This window comes from Corvus cornix, chromosome 18, assembly GCF_000738735.6.
Source record: "Corvus cornix cornix isolate S_Up_H32 chromosome 18, ASM73873v5, whole genome shotgun sequence".
NCBI classification, from domain to species: Eukaryota; Metazoa; Chordata; class Aves; order Passeriformes; family Corvidae; genus Corvus; species Corvus cornix.
This window is the reverse complement of record NC_046347.1, coordinates 11,766,320-11,784,215: the sequence shown is the minus strand read 5'-3', so window position 1 is coordinate 11,784,215 and position 17,896 is coordinate 11,766,320. Positions and strand designations below refer to the sequence as shown.

The 17,896-nt window shown below is 55.5% G+C and overlaps 2 protein-coding genes across 10 annotated transcripts in view; both read left to right on the top strand.

The window, feature by feature from the left end:
• RNF213 (ring finger protein 213) overlaps window positions 1–7,002 on the top strand; it is a 46,916-nt gene extending 39,914 nt beyond the window's left edge. For 2 of the 3 annotated variants that reach the window (XM_039562011.1, XM_039562010.1), the window contains exons 53-66: window positions 146–240; window positions 569–728; window positions 1,044–1,224; window positions 1,968–2,062; window positions 2,351–2,602; window positions 2,868–3,000; window positions 3,611–3,694; window positions 3,995–4,175; window positions 4,290–4,491; window positions 4,577–4,654; window positions 4,945–5,142; window positions 5,425–5,514; window positions 5,626–5,804; window positions 6,367–7,002. In XM_039562011.1, coding sequence (XP_039417945.1) covers window positions 146–240; window positions 569–728; window positions 1,044–1,224; window positions 1,968–2,062; window positions 2,351–2,602; window positions 2,868–3,000; window positions 3,611–3,694; window positions 3,995–4,175; window positions 4,290–4,491; window positions 4,577–4,654; window positions 4,945–5,142; window positions 5,425–5,514; window positions 5,626–5,804; window positions 6,367–6,520 — 2,082 coding nt within the window. In that variant the 3' untranslated portion in view covers window positions 6,521–7,002. Of the gene's footprint in view, window positions 1–145; window positions 241–568; window positions 729–1,043; window positions 1,225–1,967; window positions 2,063–2,350; window positions 2,603–2,867; window positions 3,001–3,610; window positions 3,695–3,994; window positions 4,176–4,289; window positions 4,492–4,576; window positions 4,655–4,944; window positions 5,143–5,424; window positions 5,515–5,625; window positions 5,805–6,366 lie in introns of those variants that run through there. The other variant, XM_039562012.1, reaches the window with a different exon arrangement.
• Window positions 7,003–7,050: 48 nt separating this feature from the next.
• ENDOV (endonuclease V) lies at window positions 7,051–16,976 on the top strand. 7 transcript variants are annotated; one of them, XM_039562053.1, is made up of 9 exons: window positions 7,051–7,168; window positions 7,369–7,540; window positions 8,449–8,583; window positions 8,973–9,012; window positions 9,113–9,225; window positions 9,332–9,400; window positions 9,966–10,094; window positions 13,647–13,732; window positions 14,719–16,976. In XM_039562053.1, exons 1-9 carry the CDS (start codon window positions 7,131–7,133, stop codon window positions 14,744–14,746), a joined length of 810 nt encoding a protein of 269 aa, XP_039417987.1. In that variant the 5' UTR covers window positions 7,051–7,130; the 3' UTR covers window positions 14,747–16,976. The 7 variants fall into 7 exon arrangements, with proteins under 7 accessions (XP_039417987.1, XP_039417986.1, XP_039417989.1 ...); XM_039562052.1 differs by having other exon boundaries at window positions 14,716–16,976; XM_039562055.1 differs by lacking the exon at window positions 13,647–13,732 and having other exon boundaries at window positions 14,716–16,976.
• The last annotated feature ends 920 nt before the right edge of the window (window positions 16,977–17,896 follow it).

Sequence of the window (17,896 nt, the reverse complement as noted above, 5' to 3'; positions counted from 1 at the left end):
ACCATAAATTAGGAAACATCAGGCAGAGGCCCAGTTTGTAGCAGGGTTTGAATTAACCACTTACAGCTTGGGTTTTCGTTTCATTCCTTCTCTGCTGGAGAAGCTGTTGCTCTGCAACTCAGTGTTCTCCTTTTCCTTTTCCCAGTGTGGCCTTCCCATGGAAAAGAGCCGCTGTCCCGACTGCCGGGTCCCCATTGGAGGCACCGAGCACAAACCCCTGCAGGGCTTCCAGCTATCCAGGTATGCTTTGCTTCAGTGCCTCTGCAGTGCTAAATGATGCAGGACTTGCCTGCAGTGCCTTCAAAGGCCAGAGGTACCAACCACTTCATGCTGCTCTCTGGAAGGTGTTAGGAAGGGATGTCCGAGTAATTGGGCAGCAAAACCACAGAAATTTGCTTTTCTGTGTACAAAACCAGCTGGAAGCTGCCACTCCCCTGTAGCACTTTGAATCGGCAGCTTTTACAGCATTCAAAGACATTGTGGGTCAAAAAGACATTGCTGGGTATCAGAGGTGTCTTGTGTGGGTTTTGTCAAGGCAAAAAAATACCATGTATACACTTTCCTGCAGGAATCATGGAGACAGAACTCAAACTGGCCACATTCTGGGAGATGTTCAGCACAGAAGAGCCCCAGGAGTGTCTGACCGGGGCGTGTCCCCCGGGGTCTTTGTGCTGCTCCGTTTGCTCACGCACCTGTCAATGCTGCTGGGAGCCTCCAGAGCTCCTCAGGTATCTTCCAAAAATGCTTCCAAGCGGTCACACAAAATGTAGGGAAACTTTTGTATGCTGCTGGTCCTTTTCATTATATTGCCAAGTGACCAGGGCAGTCTGTCAAGATGCAAGACCCAAATTCCCTCCCTCCTTGCCCAGGAGGGATTTTGGTTAATTCCTGCACTTCCACGCAGGCACATCCACCCACCCCTGCCCTGATGGGCCCAGGTGGCAGGAATCCCACAGGTGGGGGTGCCTGGCAGGACTGAGCAGTGCCTGGTGCTTCCCTGGATGTTTTTGGCTGTGCTCAACTCTTGCCTTTGTTGTCTTTAGTCCCTGACGATGATGATCAAGCCGGCAGTGGATGATGTGGTGAGCTTCCTGCAGCAGCACATCCAGGAGGACTTGGCACAGCTGACAAGGATTTTGGGGAAGAGTGTGGATGACACCATGAACATTGTCCACCTCGTGCTCTGCAGCCTCCTGCAGGCCCCCCAGCAGGAGCCAGGCCAGTGTAAGAAAAGCCAGCTGGCCTGTCACACCTGGGGCTGTATTTGAAGGGCTGTGGCTGTGCAGGCACTTTGCGGATAAACCACTTCCAACAGCAGTAGCTGAGCTGAAGAGAAAAACAGAGAGTTTGAAGCTTGTTTCTTACTGTAGGGAGGGAAGAATTTTTGGCTCTTAGCTTCTTTCAGTCAAGTACATGGGGGTTGCAAGGTTTGGTGCAGTCAATAAGTCTGAAAATGAATTATTGACAAAATAACGTTGTGACAGATGGGCAGAGCTTCCAGCTCCCGAGCAGGGCTGCTGCTCCCAGCACAGCAGCTCGTGCTGTGGGCAGTCTGTGTTCTGTGCTGCCTCTCCGTGACTGCCAGAAGTTCTTTGGGAGAAGAGGGATGGCAGAGTGGGGTTCATGGTGGGATCTGGAGTCACCGTGGCACAGAGGGATTTATGTGTAAATACCCCATATTTTGAGTGTGGGACAGCACCAGTCAGTATTCCAAGCTTCAGTCTGTCATAGTCTGACCTTGGACAATCTGTTCAGTCTTTCTGGGATTATGAAGGAGTTGTATAAATGTCCCCATCTTTCACATGAATGACTGGCTGAAGCTCCTGGAAACCTGGATCACTGTGTGATGTTTGGGTGTCCCTCTCCAGCTGGACCAAGATACTCAGTTAACTTCTAGGACCTGTCAATCTGTGCTTTCTTTTCACTGAAATATTGCAGATGTGAGAGGTGAAATATTCCTATTGCAGGGCTGGTGCAGTTTGATGATGTTCTCTCCACCAAAGAGAAGAGAAACAAATGGGAAGAAATTGTTGCAAACACAATTATTGTTCCTGAACTGAAGGTGAGAAATCTGCTGTACAGAGTCAGTAGCTGAGCAGGTCAAAATCCACTGGAAATCTGACGTGCTGTACTGTCTGTGGTACACTTTTCACCTGGCTGTTCCTAAAGCCAACCCATCCTTGGCACAGCTGCAGGCTAAGGATCAGCTGCCTTTATCCTACCTGGGGAAATGGGAGTCTGAGACAGGAATTGTTCTGGGATGATTTTGTACAGCTGGAAAAGCAGAAATGGCTTCGCTCAGTTTAAGGTATTTCAAAATAGCTGATTTTTTTTTTTTTTTTTACTGCAGGATTTGGATAAAAAGCTTCTGAAGTTAAACAGACAGATACAAGAGGATGAGAGAATCTCTTCCAACCCCATAGTGAAAATAGTGTATGGGGACCCAGCTGCATTCCTGTCCCAGCTGCCAGGGGACAGCCACATACACCACTCCAAGATGTGGAGCTGCCGCAAGAGGGTTTCAGTGGAGAACCTGGGCCAAGTTGTGCAGCAAAAGAATGCCAAGGACACCGTCCCTCTCCTCTGGAAGTTCCTGCAGAAGGTGGGGGTGGCACAGGGGTGAGAGCCTGGGATGCTCAAAGATCAGAGCACAGAAGCACAGACTGGTTGGGGTGGGAAGGGACCTCCAGCCCTGGCTTGGGTCACCTGGAGCAATTGGTTTGGATTATCCAGTTTCTTTATTCTCAGTACTTGCTATGATCTTGACAATGAACATGAAAAATATTGTTGTCTTTTAAACACTGAAGAAGTAATTCCATAAAAGTCTTCCCAACAGCCTTACCCACAGGTTCCCTTTCCTCTTCCAGGAAACTGAGCTGAGGCTGGTGAAATTCCTACCAGAGATTCTGGCTCTGCAGAGAGACTTGGTGAGGCAATTCCAGAACACAGCGGAGATCAAACACTGCTCCATCAGGGAATTCCTCAGGGAACCCCACTCAGGTGAGGAGACTCTGCCAAAATTAATAAAACAGAAAATGCTGGATTGTATAGCTGAAAGCGAAGGTGAAAACTCACATTTTCTTTTTAACTCTCATCCAAATGAACTGGAGACCTGGATATGGTTGGAAAAGTTACCAGATGACTTTAAAGGGAATTAAGTACGGGAGATTTTCTGTGAGGGGTGGGAGCTCTGCGCAGTGCAGCAGTGGTTATGTTGGCATTTTAAGCTCAGCCCTAGAGCAGGGTATGCCTAAAGAGTGGAAAAAACGCCCTCCCCTTCCTTTCATGAAGTTTGTGGCAACTCCTTCTATTGCATTTAAGTACAATTACCGATGTTTTTAAGTGCTTATGGAAAAGTACATAAAGGTCATGCAGAATCAGACCAAGGACCAATCCATCTTTGTGGCCTGGGCCAGGAGCAGACAATAATGGAAAAATATTAACAAATTGAGCAAATAACTCCATTTGATAGCATCAGAAAGGTGTTTGGCGTCTGTTTAGTCTCTTGAGCAGTTGCCTGGAGTTCAGCGGTGTGCTCTGAAGATCCCTGTATTGCAGAGTTTCACCAGGAAAAGGTGTTTCATCGATTTATCTTTCTGTTGTTTCTCAGGTGTGATGAGGGACCTGTTAGAGAGAAGAGTGAATGTGTTTCTGTCTGTCTGGAACAAGCTGAGAAGCTCCCTGGACACCAATGGTGAGCAGCTTCTTTCCCAGCCCTGCTCCTCCGCTGCTCCTCGTTCTCAGTTCAGGTTCCTCCCATCAGTGATGCTGAGGCATATCCTCAGAACTGAGCTTGGCCTTTGAATTTTAAGAATCTAGGTACAAGGGGAAGAACTTGTTTCCCTCATGTAGTATTCTCACCTGAACTTGTTCCCCTTTGTGTTTGTCCCTAAGGCTGAGAGCACAGCTTTTCTCAGGCTCCCTACCTTCTCCTGCCCTGGCTCAGCCTGGGCTGGCTCTGGGCCTCCTCAAACACTCCTTGTCTGTATTTCAGGGGAAATTAAGCTGCCTAAAGGGTACTGTGATTCTGAGCTGAGCCTGGACAGCAGGCTGGAGGTGCTGCTGCCGCGGCGGCAGGGGCTGGGCCTGTGCTCCACGGCCCTGGCCAGTTACCTCATCGGGCTGCACAATGACTTCGTGCACTCCGTCAACAGGCACACCAAGCAGGATGACAGGTGTGCTGCTCTTCCAGTCTTTGGGCTCTGCTGCATCTCCTGCTCCCTCACCATCAGCTTTCCCTGCTCCACAGAGGCCTCTCCCTCTGAACAGAGGCCCTTTGCTCCCTGCAGGTACTTGATCAGCCCCTCGGAAGTGGCCGACCTGCACCTGATCAGTTACGAGGTCGAGAGAGACCTGATCCCTCTGATCCTGTCCAACTGTCAGTACAGCATGGAGAAGGGAGGGGAGACGTTGCAGGACTTTGATCTGGAGAGGATCCAGCAGCAAGTGATCAGCAAGTTCCTGCAGGGGAAGCCACTCATCATGCTGACGGTAGGACAGGCAGGGGCTGTGCAGCCTGGAGGGCACTGGGAGCAGTTTTCCAGAGCTTCACATCCATGGTTTTCTCTCCTGACAGGGAATCCCCACCCTGGTGTACAGACATGACCGGAACTACGAGCAGCTGTTCAGTGATGTCAGGATGAAGCTGGAGCAGGTGGGTTTCTGCGCTGCAGGAAGCAGGGCAAGCATGAAATCCCTGGCTTTCCAAGGGTTTTGTGTCCCTTGCCTTGTCCATCCAAAGGCTTGCCTGATGATTTCTCAGCATGCCTTGGGTATGTGCAATCTGGCCTTGTGTTGTCAGTCAGGATTTACAAAGAAAAGGGAGATAGATCAGCATTTCAGTTTCCTAAATCTGGGGCTCTGTTGTCTTCCATGACTTGAGCAATTTGAACAGAAAAAGGAATGGCTCTAAAATAATTTTAACTGCAACCTCATGGTTTTCAGAGTGCTCTGCCCAGTTCTGTGATGAACATCATCAGTGGGGAGCTGCAGTCCTACAGTGATGTGTGTGATGCTCTGTCCCTCACTGAGATCACCCTGGGCTTCCTGGCCATGGCTGGTGAGAACGCTGAGATGCTGCTGACTGACTACATTGAACAGGTCCTGCAGATGGGGGATCAGACGAACCCTCACGTGCTGCAGGTGAGCCCGGAGGGCAAAGCTCTGATTCTTACAGGATAAAATCTGCCCTGGTTTATGCTAAATCCAGCCAGTGTGACCTTATTCAAGCCCAGTATGTGTGACAGAGCCCTCTCACTTCCCCACTCCCTGTAGTGATATCAAAAAGTGGATTATTGAAGGCAGATGGGCTGCACCCAGGCTGAGGGGCTGGAGGAGCTCCATGCTGAGCTCTCTCTGGGCAGGGCAGGCTGGGGATGGGCTCCAAGGACATCCCTCACAGCCACGGATGTGCTTCTCTTCCAGGCCCTCAGGCGGTGCCAGCTCAGACACAGCGTGGCCCTGTGGCAGCTCCTGGGTGCCCACAAATCTGAGCAGCTGCTGCGGCTCGGCAGGGTATGGAACCCCAGCCCCTCTGTGTGACCTGCTCTGCTCTGCTCTGCTCTGCTCTGCCTGCAGCTGCTCAAATGTGCGTTTGGGTTTTTTCTCCCCTCACTGCATTTTTAGGATCCTTTTGCAGACGTCAGTCCAGACTACAAAGAAGAGCTCACCCCAGAGCTTGCCAAGCTCCTGCACACCTTCCTGGTCCACTCAAGGCTGGAAATCTTCCTGCAAGAGCTCCATGAAATGATCATCCTGAAGCTGAGACGTGTCCAAGCTGTGGAGGAATTGAGACCCAAGTGGAGGTAGGAGTTACACACCCAAACCCCCCAGAGTTGTTGTTAACTGAAGCTTGTCTGCCTCTGAGCATGCACATGATGGGAACAGTTCCCTTGGCACATTCCTGTCCTGGGGGTCATGGCCCAACCAGCAGCATTGGGAATATCCACACCCTTTTCTGGCAGGTGTCACTTCCATCTCACACAGGCTCTTTTGGGGACACTGCTGGAACACAGCAGGAGCTGCTGTCCATGGGCACAAACACTTCTGCAGGCACTTGAATACAATAGTAATAGAAACACAAACTGATTAAGGTTGGAAAAAACCTCCATGATCATCAAGCCCAGCCTTCAGGGATAGGCACATTTATCTCTGCACAGGCACAGCTCAGCCCCAGAGCTCAGCTCTGCCCTGCAGCCTCCCCTGGCTGGGCTCTGTGCATCCAACTGGCTGTTTAACCCTTCTCACTACACATACACCTGCTAAATGGTGTATATTGAGTATTTTGGGTGGTGCAATGCACTGATATTGTGGCACTGGTGGTTTGCTGTACCCCAGCTATTAATGCTATTCTGCTCTGTCTTCCAGCCTGAAGGAATCACTCTTGCCTTACCTTTATGCCAAAGAGTCTGAATTAGCTATGGAGCTGGAAGACACATTCCCAGATGAGATTCTTCTCTCTCATGCCACTGCGACCTGGAAAGCAACTGCTCTCTTCAAGCGGGAGCACAGGGAAAGTTAGGACAGGACACTGCCAGTGAACGTCGCTGCCACAGCACCCATCTCGGGCCTTCTGCAACTTTGGGCATTCGTTTGGGGATTGTTGGTTGTTCTTTGGGTTTGGGGTTGTTGTTCACATGATGTGAAGAGGAGAGGTGGCCGTGGAGGAGGAGGGTGAAAGAGACGCAGCAGCTCTGTGTGAATCCTGGATCATCACAGCCCCAGAGCCACTGGAGGAATATGAAGGACTTTTTTTACAAACCATGGTGCCCTCGTGCTGGGACAGGGATTTATGTTTCTCAGTCTGCCTTTCTCCTGGCGCCGAGTTGTCAGCACCGGGATGCAGAACCGGCTCCTGCCCAGCACCACTCTGCGGCGGGGCCAGGAAGGAAAAACGGGAGCCCTGACAGCTGGGGCTCCTTCCCTGCGCTAAGCCCGGCCCCCCGCCTGTCCCGGGCCGGGCCCTGCTCTCCCCCTCCCCAATAAACGGGTTCAGTTCCGCTGCGCGGCCGCTCCCGGCTCCTTCCCCGCCCGCTGCCGGGACCCGGCGCTAAGCCCGGCCCGGAACGGCCGCGCTCGGCCGCGCGTTCCGGGGGACGGCGGCGCTGCGGGACGGGCGGGCCCGCTCCGCCATGGCCGCGTCCCCCGGGCGGCGCCGCCGCTGGGAACGGTAACGGGGGGGGAGGGACCGGGCCGCTCGGGGCTCCCCCGGCACCGCGTCCGCACAAGCCACGGAAGAGCCCCGTGCTTGGGGTCTGGGGGCTCCCCGGGAGCGAGCGGGGCGCGGTTCGTGGCGGGCGGAACGGGGGCGCGGGGATGCGGCTCCCGGGAGGGGACCCCGCTCTCACCGCGGCGCCGGGGGTCTCGCAGGGAGCAGGCCCGGCTGAAGGCCAGCGTGGTGGAGGAGGACACCGAGGAGTGGCAGAAAGATGCCCGTTTTGCCGGGCTGGAGAGAGTGGGAGGTGTGGATTTGTCCTACATCAAGGGCGACGACAGCCGTGCCTGCGCCTCCCTGGTCGTGCTCAGCTTCCCGGCTCTCGAGGTACCGCGGGGAGCGCCCCGTGCCGGGGCTGTGTCCGGCCGTGCCGTAACCACGGGCTCTGAGGCAGCGCTAGATGGGAGATTGGAAAGAAATTCCTGCCTGTGAGGGGGGGGGAGGCCCTGGAACAGGGTGCCCAGAGCAGCTGCGGCTGCCCCATCCCTGAAGTCCAAGGCCAGGCTGGACGGGGCTTGGAGCCACCTGGGCGAGTGGAAGGTGTGGGCTGCGCTACACGGTCACTCCCGACCAAACCATTCCGTGATTCTGTGTGTGTTCAGCAACCTTCCATGTGTGTGTTCCCAAGAAAGATAAACAGGAAAAAAAAAATCTATATAAGGATTTAGGCAGAAGTTTAGGAAGGTGTGATACAAACAGCTCCCAATTGCGGGAGTTTTGTAGGATGGCTGGGAACTCCCAGGGTTCAGAGGCAGCTGCGGTGTCTGTGCAGGGGAGCTGGTGCCCGTGGGCAGAGGGAGGTGTTCGTAGTGCTCCAGTGCAGAGTCTCGCGTGTGAGTTCTTGGCTGATAATATGGGATGTGACATAGGAAAGCTTTTCCAAACCTGTCATGGATCTCACAGTCATTTTACTTGAACTAATAAATAAAGATTTTTGGTCTCTTTCCCAGCTTTCAAAATGATATAAAAATTATTTTTAACTGTAAAGGCTCTAATGAGCAGAGAAATAAAGTTCGATGCTGTCTGCTGGGATTTTAATGAACTGAATCTCAAGTCCTGCTGTGCTCTGCAGGGCAAGGCAGGAATCATTTTTTTGTGCTGCCTCACGGGGTTGTCTTTGACCGGTTCCTGGGTTTAAAAGGGGTGAGCAGAGGGAGCGTGAACCAGAGGAGGAGCCTCTGGAACATCCAGGGATCTCGGGCAGCGTCCCGAGGTTTTGTCTGTGCCTGCCCCAGGTGCTGTACCAGGATTGCCGCATGGTGGCCGTCAGTGCCCCGTACGTGGCCGGGTTCTTGGCCTTCCGAGAGGTCCCCTTCCTGGTGGAAGCTGTCCAGAGACTGCAGCAGGAGGAGCCCCAGCTCCAGCCTCAGGTGTGGTGTCCTTTCCTTGCGCCGAGTTGGGGTGTCCTGGGTGCAGAATCCTGGGAAGGGGGTTGTCCCTCCGGAGCCTGAGCTGGTGGGGCGGGAGGGGCAGGGGCAGAGCTGTGTTGCAGCATCCATTCGCTGTCCTCAGGGAGCAGGGATGTGGAGCTGAGAGCAGCCAGGCCTCCCATGGCAGTGGGAGCCCCGTGGTGTGTGCAGGGCGCTGCCAGCCCCACGCTGCTGCTGCTTTAGGGTCAGGCACAGGCAGGAAGAGCCTTACAAGGGAGAGGTGAAGAACCAAGAGAGATTTCTCCTTCCTACCAGAGCCAGCATCCCTGGATGCTCCTTGGAGTGCTCTCAGTGTCCAGGAAATAATATTTCTGCTTTGGCTTTTTCAGGTGCTTCTGGTAGATGGGAATGGCCTGCTCCATCCCAGAGGTAGGCTGTTCCTGGAGAGCCCTGCTCTCCTGGTCCCTGTGCTGCTCCTTGGGATTCCTGTTCCTGGTGTCCTGCAGTTACAGTGGCTGGTTGTTGGCAGGGTTTGGCACAGCCTGTCACCTGGGAGTCCTGACGGACCTGCCGTGCATTGGAGTGGCCAAGAACCTCCTGCAGGTGGATGGCTTGGTCAGGGACGAGCTGCACAGGGAGCAGGTTAGGCCAGGCTGGGATTTAGCTCTGGTTTTTAATATCCCAAGGGAATTTGGACACCACATACAATTATGTGCTAATGACCTGACTCGTGTGTGTTTGTCCCTAGGTCCGCTCCCTGCAGAGGTCAGGAGAGACATTCCCACTGACAGGCACTTCAGGGAAAGTCCTGGGCATGGTAAGCTGTCACTTGGCCACTGGTCACTCTGCACAGCGGGGCTGTCTCAGTGATCCCGTCCGGGAGGGCAGCTGTGGACAGGTGACCAGTGACACTGCTGGCCCCTTCCTGCGAGCTCAGGTGGTTGTAGGGAGTTGGCAGCTCAGGTGTCAGGAACGTTCACATCCGTGGCTGTGGCACCTGAGGTGCTCCAGCACCCTGGATTGTGAGCCACAGTCTGGGAGAGGTGCCAGTTTCCTGGCAGCTTCCCAGGATCAGTCTGGGAGCGTCTGATTCAGAGCAGGAACAGGCAGCTGTAAGACACTTCCTGTGTGTGCTGTCAGCCTGTGCTGGCACATCTCCCTGCATCCCAGAGCAGCCTGAGGCGTTTGGGGAAGGGCCACAAGGGACAAACAGTCCCTGGAGGAGACACTGGGATGGAGATGATGTTCAGGAAGGCTGGGAGCTGCAAACGCAGAGCCACCACCCCACCTGAGGGGTCTGGCTGGCTCCTAATTCCCCTGCTCCTCTGGGTATGTTCAAGTGAGCCTCTTCACTGCCTGATCCCTCTTTTCTGACTGCCCAGGTGCTGCGGAGCTGCAACAACAGCTCCAAGCCCCTCTATGTCTCCGTGGGCCACCGGGTGAGCCTGGACACGGCCGTGCGCCTCGTCAGGGCCTGCTGCCGCTTCCGCATCCCGGAGCCCATCCGGCAGGTACGGCCGGGCAGCCGGGGGAGGGCAGGCGGGGGCAGGGGCAGCCGAGCCCTGGGGTGTTCCAGAGCCTCAGTTTGCCCCTCCTGTGCTGCTGACAGCCTCCTGCTGGGCTGTTCCCCCAGCCCACGGGGGTGTTCACTGGTCCTTCCAGGCCCGTTCTCCTGACGCAGTGCCTGGCAGCATTCCCAGCCCTGCCTGCAGACCCAGCCTGACTGATTTCCTGCTGCAGGCAGCTCCTGTGATGGTGGTGTTAATCCCCAGGAGCTGGGAATGCGGTTTTCCCGGGCACTTGGAGCCCAGCACAGCCCGCAGTGCCGCTCCTCTGGGCCTTTCCCGCTGCCGCACTCCGCACGGAGCCGCCAGCCAGCAGGTGACAGCACTGCATCACCGTCACCGAGCTGCAGCTGCCGCCGAGGCTCAGCCTTGGCTCATTACAAATCGTAGCAGAACCTGGGGAAAGGCTCAGGAGAAGCTCAAAGCTTTTGGGACTTCTGGCCTGGCAAGTGCTTCCCTTCTCCCCGAGGTCACTCTACTGTTGGTGGCTCCACAGCCCAGAGCCAGAAGTGACGCCAGGGCCTGCCCAGGTGTCCCTGTCCCTAACACTGCCCTGGGAGAGCCCATTGGCATCGCTGCTGTGGCGGGGTCAGGGGTGTGCCCACCTGAGCAGTGCCCGGGGCAGTGCTGGGTGACCCTGCTGGGTGCTGCTCCAGAGCTGCAGTGTTCTCTGGAACTGAGACTCTACTTAAAAACTACCCCAAAATCTCAGTCCTTGGAGCAAAATGAGCCTTGGGGTGTCCATAGCAGAGCTGGAGTTTCCAGTCTCAGCCCCAGCACCTGCCAGACCGGAGGAGGCTGGTGGAGCTCCTTATGTAACCTGCTCCAGCCAGGGACAGATGCCTCTGCAGAGCTCCGAGCCAGTTCTGCAGCTCGGCGTGTTCAAAGGGAAGGGAAAAGCATTCCCTTTGGAATCTAAAAGGTGTCTCGGAGCTTTTCGTCACCCTCATTTCGCTTCCAGACATCTCCAGGATTTGCTCATGTTCGGAGACTCTTCCAGTTCTCTGTGACCTTTTCCTTAGAGTGATGGAATGAATTATTATCACTTTGCTTACAGAGAGATGAAAAATCCAACAGGGGAGTGTGTTTACTCTGGAGGGGTGGCAGAAGATGAGGACACTCAAACCTTTCCATGGGACTTGTCCCTGCCACACTTCCTGTGTGTGGTGACTGCCACAGCTCTTGGCACAGGCGGAGCTGAAAGCCTCAGCTCTTGGGCACCTAGAGCTGGAGTCAGGAAGCAGGAGGCTGTGGGGAATGCTGCCATGGGTGGCTAACTTGGCCTTTTTGCTGTGGTATGTCTCCAGAAATTGCAGACCTGACAGGTGCAGTGCTTATGGATTTCCCAGTGTCAGGAGAGACCTGTGGATCATCAGGTCCTGGTCTGGAAGTTCTGGCAGCCCTGGAAATAAAATGGTCTGTGAGAGCTCAGCTGCCCACAGCTCCTGAGGCTGTGGCTGAGGTTTGTGTAGGGCAGCACGTGCAGTGCAGCTGCTGTGGGAGCTCGGACCTCCTGCTTTAGGGGATGTGGTGCCTCCTGGGAATGCAGCGCTATCCAGGCAGGGAGCGGGAGCGGTCTGTTTGTGTTCAGCCCACAATGTGGTTGTGCTGCCAAGGAACTGGTTGAGGTGCAGGTGAGAGAAGTGATCTCTCGGAGGAAGCAGAAGGATGAACTTCCCTTGTCACCTGCAATCAGTATTTACATCCCACTCAGTCCTCGTTCCACGTGCCAGGCCCAGCCAGGAGAGCTGTGCTCCCTTGTGAGGTCCTGCACAGGGCTGGTCCTTCTGAGCTCCCAGGCAGGAATTGGGGGGAGCTGCCATCCCAGAACAGCCAGCACAGCACTCCCCCGAGTGGCCCTGGAGCAGTCCCAGAGCCTGCTGAGAGCACTGCCCTTGCCTCCTGCTGACAGAGGGCAGACCCCTCCCGGTGCTCATTCCCAGGGTGCTGGTGCACAGCAGGGAAGCAGAAGCTGGTGCCACTCTGCAGCTGGCAGGGATTGCACCGGGAGCCTGCTCTGCTCTCGCTGGTCGGGTTCCTGGTGGCTGCTCCCCAGCCTCCTCCTCGCTTGGTGCTTCCTTCAGCCGCCCCTGGCCCCGTGCCCAGCGGGTTTGGGCCGCCTCCGCCTCCGGGAGGGGCTGCTGGGACAGCCTGAGGTTGCTCCAGCCCACCAGGAAGGACAAGCCTGCAGGTCCCTTTCTGTGAAACACTGAACACTTGCCCTCAGGAGAATGAGACAAGGCATCAGCCTCTCCTCTGGGACTGGACAGCAGTCACGGGTGTCCTGAGACTCCAGCTCCCTCTGGGTGCACCCCCTCCACGCCTGCTGTGCACAGGGACCACCACAGCCCCTCAGATAACAGACAAAGCACCAATTCCACAGCCAGCACTCATCCCCTCTGAAAATAACCCAAATCTGTGAGGATTATTGCAGGACAGTGATCCATTTTATTGATAAGCCCATGGTTAATCACCACCTTAAACTGACTCCAGTGCTGTGTTAGGAGTGAGCCCTGCCTGGGAACTGCCACCTCATCAAGCATTAGCTGATGTTCTCAGAAGAATGTGGTTGGGCTTTTTCTTCCCTAGAAAAATAGTTGGTAGCTGTGCCTCCTGCTCCTTGGTCTCCCCGTGGGGACTATTGAGCAGCCTCCTTCCCTGGTTATAAAATCCGTCACGTAATCGCTTATCCTGAAGAGTGATCAAAGTTATTTGTCAGTTCGGTTATGAAACTGTCCAATTATAGAGAGAAGGGAAAAAAATCTCCCAAACAAACCACCCCTTATGTAACTCTCTCCTTCTCAGCTGGCAGGAGGCTCTGCAGTTGTGGAGCAGGTTCCAGCAGCAGGCACAGCCTCTGCTGGGGGCTCGCGCTGAGGGGCCTGGGGGCTGCCGGGGCTGCAGGAGAGGCTCCTCGGGAGCAGCGTGGGGGGAGAGCAGCCAATGCTTCAAGGACAGTCCCCGGGGATGTGTTAACCCAATTTCCAAGCATCACCAGACACTGTGAAGCTTTTCCAGCTGGGAAGGTCACATCCTGCTTTGTAAGTGGGGAGAGACACTCTGCCTTTGAGGTGGGCACGGCAGCTGCTCGGAAATGTCACAGCAGTGTGTTTGGGAAAGAAGTTTCTAAAGGAGAAAAAACTTTGAAGGACTGTAAAAATCAACTGCCAGTCCTCAAAGTTGTCCAAGAGCCTGGGATGTGCTTGTGATGGCATCAAGGGTCTGCTGCTGAGTCGTGCAGCACTGGAGGGCTGAGCAAACACCTCAGGGTGGGGGCAGGAACACCCAGTGAATGCCCAGCAATGCTGTGTAACAGTTCCTGGGATGTGGTTGGTGCTCTCCTGGCCCCAGGCTGTCCTGCCTTGCTGTAACACTGGGCCATGCGGTGTTCTGGTGGGATGTGCTGACAGCAGGGTGGATGGGACACTCTGGGATAGCAGAGCAGGCACCAGCCAGGCTGCTCAGCCATTTCTCACTCATTTTCTTCCTCGGTTCTAGGCTGACATTAGGTCCAGGGAGTACCTTCGGAAGCAGCCCTGTGCTCCGCTGGAGGGGCTGGAGGCTCTCCCTGCCAGCCCAGAGAGGTGGGTGTGTGGGCAAAAGGGGCTCTGCTCGTGGAATGAGCTGCAGTAATGGCATTAAAGGTACAGGCAGGGTAACAAGGTGAGCTGGGTGAGGAGATCAGGACATGTGCTGCCTCCAGAAGGTGATTTCTGCTCCGTGTGGCCACGCTGCCTCACACGTTGCTTCCGACAGCGCCGTGTCCTGAGCTGGGGAAGGGCAGAGGGGATTTGGTCTTTTTTCAGCACTGGTCATAAGAAAGCCCTAACGCCCACAGGTATGACCTGAGGGTGAACAGAAATACCTGCAGGGAGCTGGTTTTGGCCCCCAGGTCTTGGGGAGGGTCAGAGTCCCCCCACTCTTACATAAGGTGGGCCAGGGGGTGTCAGGTCGGGGTAAATCCATGGCAGGTCCCCTGAGGTGCAGGAGCTCCTCGTGCTGTGGCTCTGCTGCCTCTCCAGTGGGGTTCACAGCAGTGTTGGGCCCCCTCAGCCCCAGGACCAGGCTGGGCAGACAGCAGGGAGCCCTGTCCCAAGAGCTGCTCGGGGTGAGCCCGGTGTGTCAGGGCTCTGAGGGAGCAGAGCTGGGGATGGTGGCACTGGGGGAGTGGGGGATTATTAGTGCTGGCTGAGGCAGCTCTGTGGGTGGATTCCTTAGGACACGTGGATGGTGCTGGATCCTGCTCAGCTCCTTTGTTCTTTGAGTTGTGCACCCAGGGGCAGGACAAGGGGCTCTCTCAGCTGCTGTGGTGGCACTTCTCAGCATGGCCAGGCCGTGGGGCAGCTCTGGGAGTGCCAGGCCAGGTGTCCCCAGTGTTTGCTGGAGCTCACTCTGGCTGGTTTGGAGGGGAGTGCACCAGAACCCCACACTCACTCCAGTTGTGACCTTGTCTCTCACACCCTCTGTACCTGAGCTCCTCGGCCACCAAGTGCCAGTTGTTTGTACCTGTTGGTTTCTACTTTTTTTTAAAAAAAACTACTTTCTACTTTCTCTTTTTTGTTCCCAGCAGCAAAAAGGAGGCTGAATTGGAGGATTAGTCTGGTGCCAGAAGAAACTGCAGAGCTCCTCTTTGCTGGGTCCTCTCCTGCACCGAGGCTGAGTCCTGCTGGATGCAGGAGCCCAGTGCCACCCTGAGGGACAGCTGTGCCAGTCTGTGTCCCTCAGGACAGCACCAGCCACTGCTCAGGGAGAATCCTTGCAGTGAATTTCTCAGGGTTTGTTTTCAAGTATTGTTAAAATCTTTTGTATAAGCAAAGGCTCACGTGTGAGTTTGCAACACCTCCCTGGAGCCCGTGGGCAGCTGCAGGGGGCGATTCACAAAGGGGTGTTGAGGCATTTTCCCCCCAGAGCCGGCCTGTGTCTCCTGCCACACCTCTGGGGCACAGACACCTCCCTTCCTGCTGTTTCTGGAGCAGCTTCCCCGTCCCTGCAGCCTGGGCTCTCCCGTTCCCTCCCACGTCTCTGGGGAGCAGCAGCCCCGTTCCAGCTCCGGGGGGAACAGCCCTGCTGCCCCGCTCTTCCTGAAGGAAGGATCATCTCAGGGGAAAGGATCCCAGGAGGATGGGGAGGTCATTCCTGGCACACAGAGCACTGCGAGTGCCCAGATCCCAGGCTGGAGTTTTGACGCAGCCCCAGCAGAGCCCAGAGCCAAGAGCTGCTGTGCCCAAATCATCCGTGACCCTCGGCCAGCCTGCAGGGCCAAAGCTTCTCCCAAGGTGTGGGGTCCTGGCTGAGGCTGGCAGGTGGTTCCTGACTGTTCCTGAAGAGCAGCAGGAGCAGAATGTGCTCTGGGAGATCTTGGTGTGGCTGTGTGGGATCCCAGCCTGAAGAGGAGGAAGGATGCTTTCCTGGGTTGGGGAGGGGTGCTCGGGTCAGGCTCCTGTGGGCTGTTTTAACCTCAATTTTGCATAAATTTGTTGTACAACTTCAGTTCTTTTCTCTTGGAGCTGCTCTGGGTGGGGGGACAAAACCCAGCCCGTTCTGCCTCTGCTGTGTCGGGGTCTGGGCTGTCCCTCTGGAAACCCGGGTGGGAAAAGGGGGGAAGCCATAGACCCAGCTCCCCTGGGGCCCGTGGGCAGCTCTGGAGCTGGTCCTGGGAGTGTCCTGTCCCGAGGGAGCAGGGTGGGGACAGAGCCACAGCACCGCTGCCAGCAGGGATCAGTTCATTCCTCATTCCAACCCCACACAAATCAGCGACTTCTCTGAGCATGGGGGCAGGCTCCTAAAGCCTGTCACAAATTCAGGCGCAAGTGCCAGAGTGGGCGGGGAACAGCTCCTTCCTGGACCTCATGGGCAGAACACCGGGGAAATCCATCTGGGTTTTCTGCTTGCTCTGGCCTGTGCTGGGCCCTGGCTCATCCCAAATTCTGGGTGACACCGCTCCCACTGCAGGTTGACCCCAGCTGTGCTGAGTGAAGCCCCTTATCTGACTCAGCTGTGCTGGAGGAGGCTCTGTGGGGAGGAGCTCCTCCAGGATGGCCCTGGCAGAAGAGGGGAGCTCTCAGCACGTGGGACTGTGGCTCTTCCTGCTCTGGGTTTAACCTCATGTTTAATCTAACGTCTGTGCTTTGAATCCCTGAGCTGTTGGTGATTTTTTTTTTGTGCTTCTAGTTGGCATTTGACAATGAGAGATTTGGGGTGGGCTGGTCAGGGGAGGCTCTGCAGCCAAAGCTGTGATTTGGGTGGAAGCTCAAGGAACTGAGCTCAGCTCCTCGACAGGAGCGTGAGGGACCCAGGGCTGGGGACACTGCTGTCCTAGGCTGGCCTGAGCCCCCCCCAGCTGCCTCTGCCCGGGGGGGTGAGGAAAAATCAGGTAAAAAAAACCCCAACATAAAAAGTCCAAGCACGTGGCTCTGCATCACTGCCCTGGCTTCCCTCGGCATGAGGCTCTGAACTCCTCTGTTCCAGGTTCAGGTAAACTCAGATGACTCTGGATTGAGTCACCTGGGGAGGGTTTGGGAGGAGGATGGTGCTGCAGTGTCCTGGCAGCCCCCTGTGCAGCCCTGCAGGAGCCAGGGGCTCTGTGCTCCTCGGCTTGGGGTTTGCCTGGGCTGCGGGGTGCTCAAAGGAAGGGACTAATCTCTGTGTTTGGTGTCTGCTTGTAGCTCTTTGGACACAATAAGGGATTAACTTGGTCTTTATCTAATTGGTTTATAACCCTGGGAAGGGAAAATCTCTTTGTAATGCTTGAAACCTCTTAACAGGAACTCAGAGAGTGGAGCTTGAGTGTCCTTCGAAATAAACTCATACGTGGCTTGTCTTTCTAAACTCTGTTTGCTGGAAATTGCCTTTTCTGGGTGTTAAATTGTTGGGAATCAGAGGAAACTGCTTACTGCTGACTGGTTGTACATCCTCCTGTTGTCACCAGCAGGGTTTTCTCTTCACCGTTTCCATCTGTGACTGGTTGGGAGTCTCTGGAGGTGTCTCAGGCCTTGGTCACCCCCCCAGTGCTGCTGGGGAATGAGCTGTGGTGCTGGAGCAGGGATGTGGCTGCCCAGTGATGGCTCCTGGGTGACAAACTGGCGCAGAATTGGTTTGGGGTTGGGTTTCCTGACTCCCAGGTGCTGAATGGTTCTGCTGCACATTCTCTGCATCTGCTTCCTCTGTTTTATTTGGACACCTGGAGATCAGGAAGGAGGATCCCTGCACCTGCCTTGTTCATCTGGGGTTCCAGGAGAAGGGAGAGGAGATGCTTTAGGATGCAAGTCTGTGTTTGTTCTGCGAGTTTTGAGGAATTGTGGATGAGCAGCTCCCTCACAGGTGTCTGAAGCCGGGTGGGATGAGTTCCCGCCTCCGTGTCTGGAGCTTGTGGCAGTGTAGGTGCTGCCTGTGCAGTCTGAGCTCCAGTGACTCAGGGTTTGTATTTCGGGACACTCCTGCCGAGGACGGGGGAAGTGTTTGATTGGGATTTCCCCCCTCCCTGACCCCAGCTCTCATTCCTCTTCCCTTTGGCTCGGTTGGGTGGGTTTAGGAGGGGCTGTTTCCCTCCTGATTCCTCAAACCAGGTCGAGCTTCAGGTCTGAGCCATGGTCTGGGTGCTTGCAGTGGGTGTGGAGCTGGGCCCAGGCAGCTGAGCCCCGCTCCTTTCCCACATTCCCAGAGCATTTGGTGTTTGTGGGGCTGGCTGGGGCAGCTGTGTCCCTTGGCTCTCAGAGCATTCCCCAGCTCTGGTTCTAAATGGGCATTTT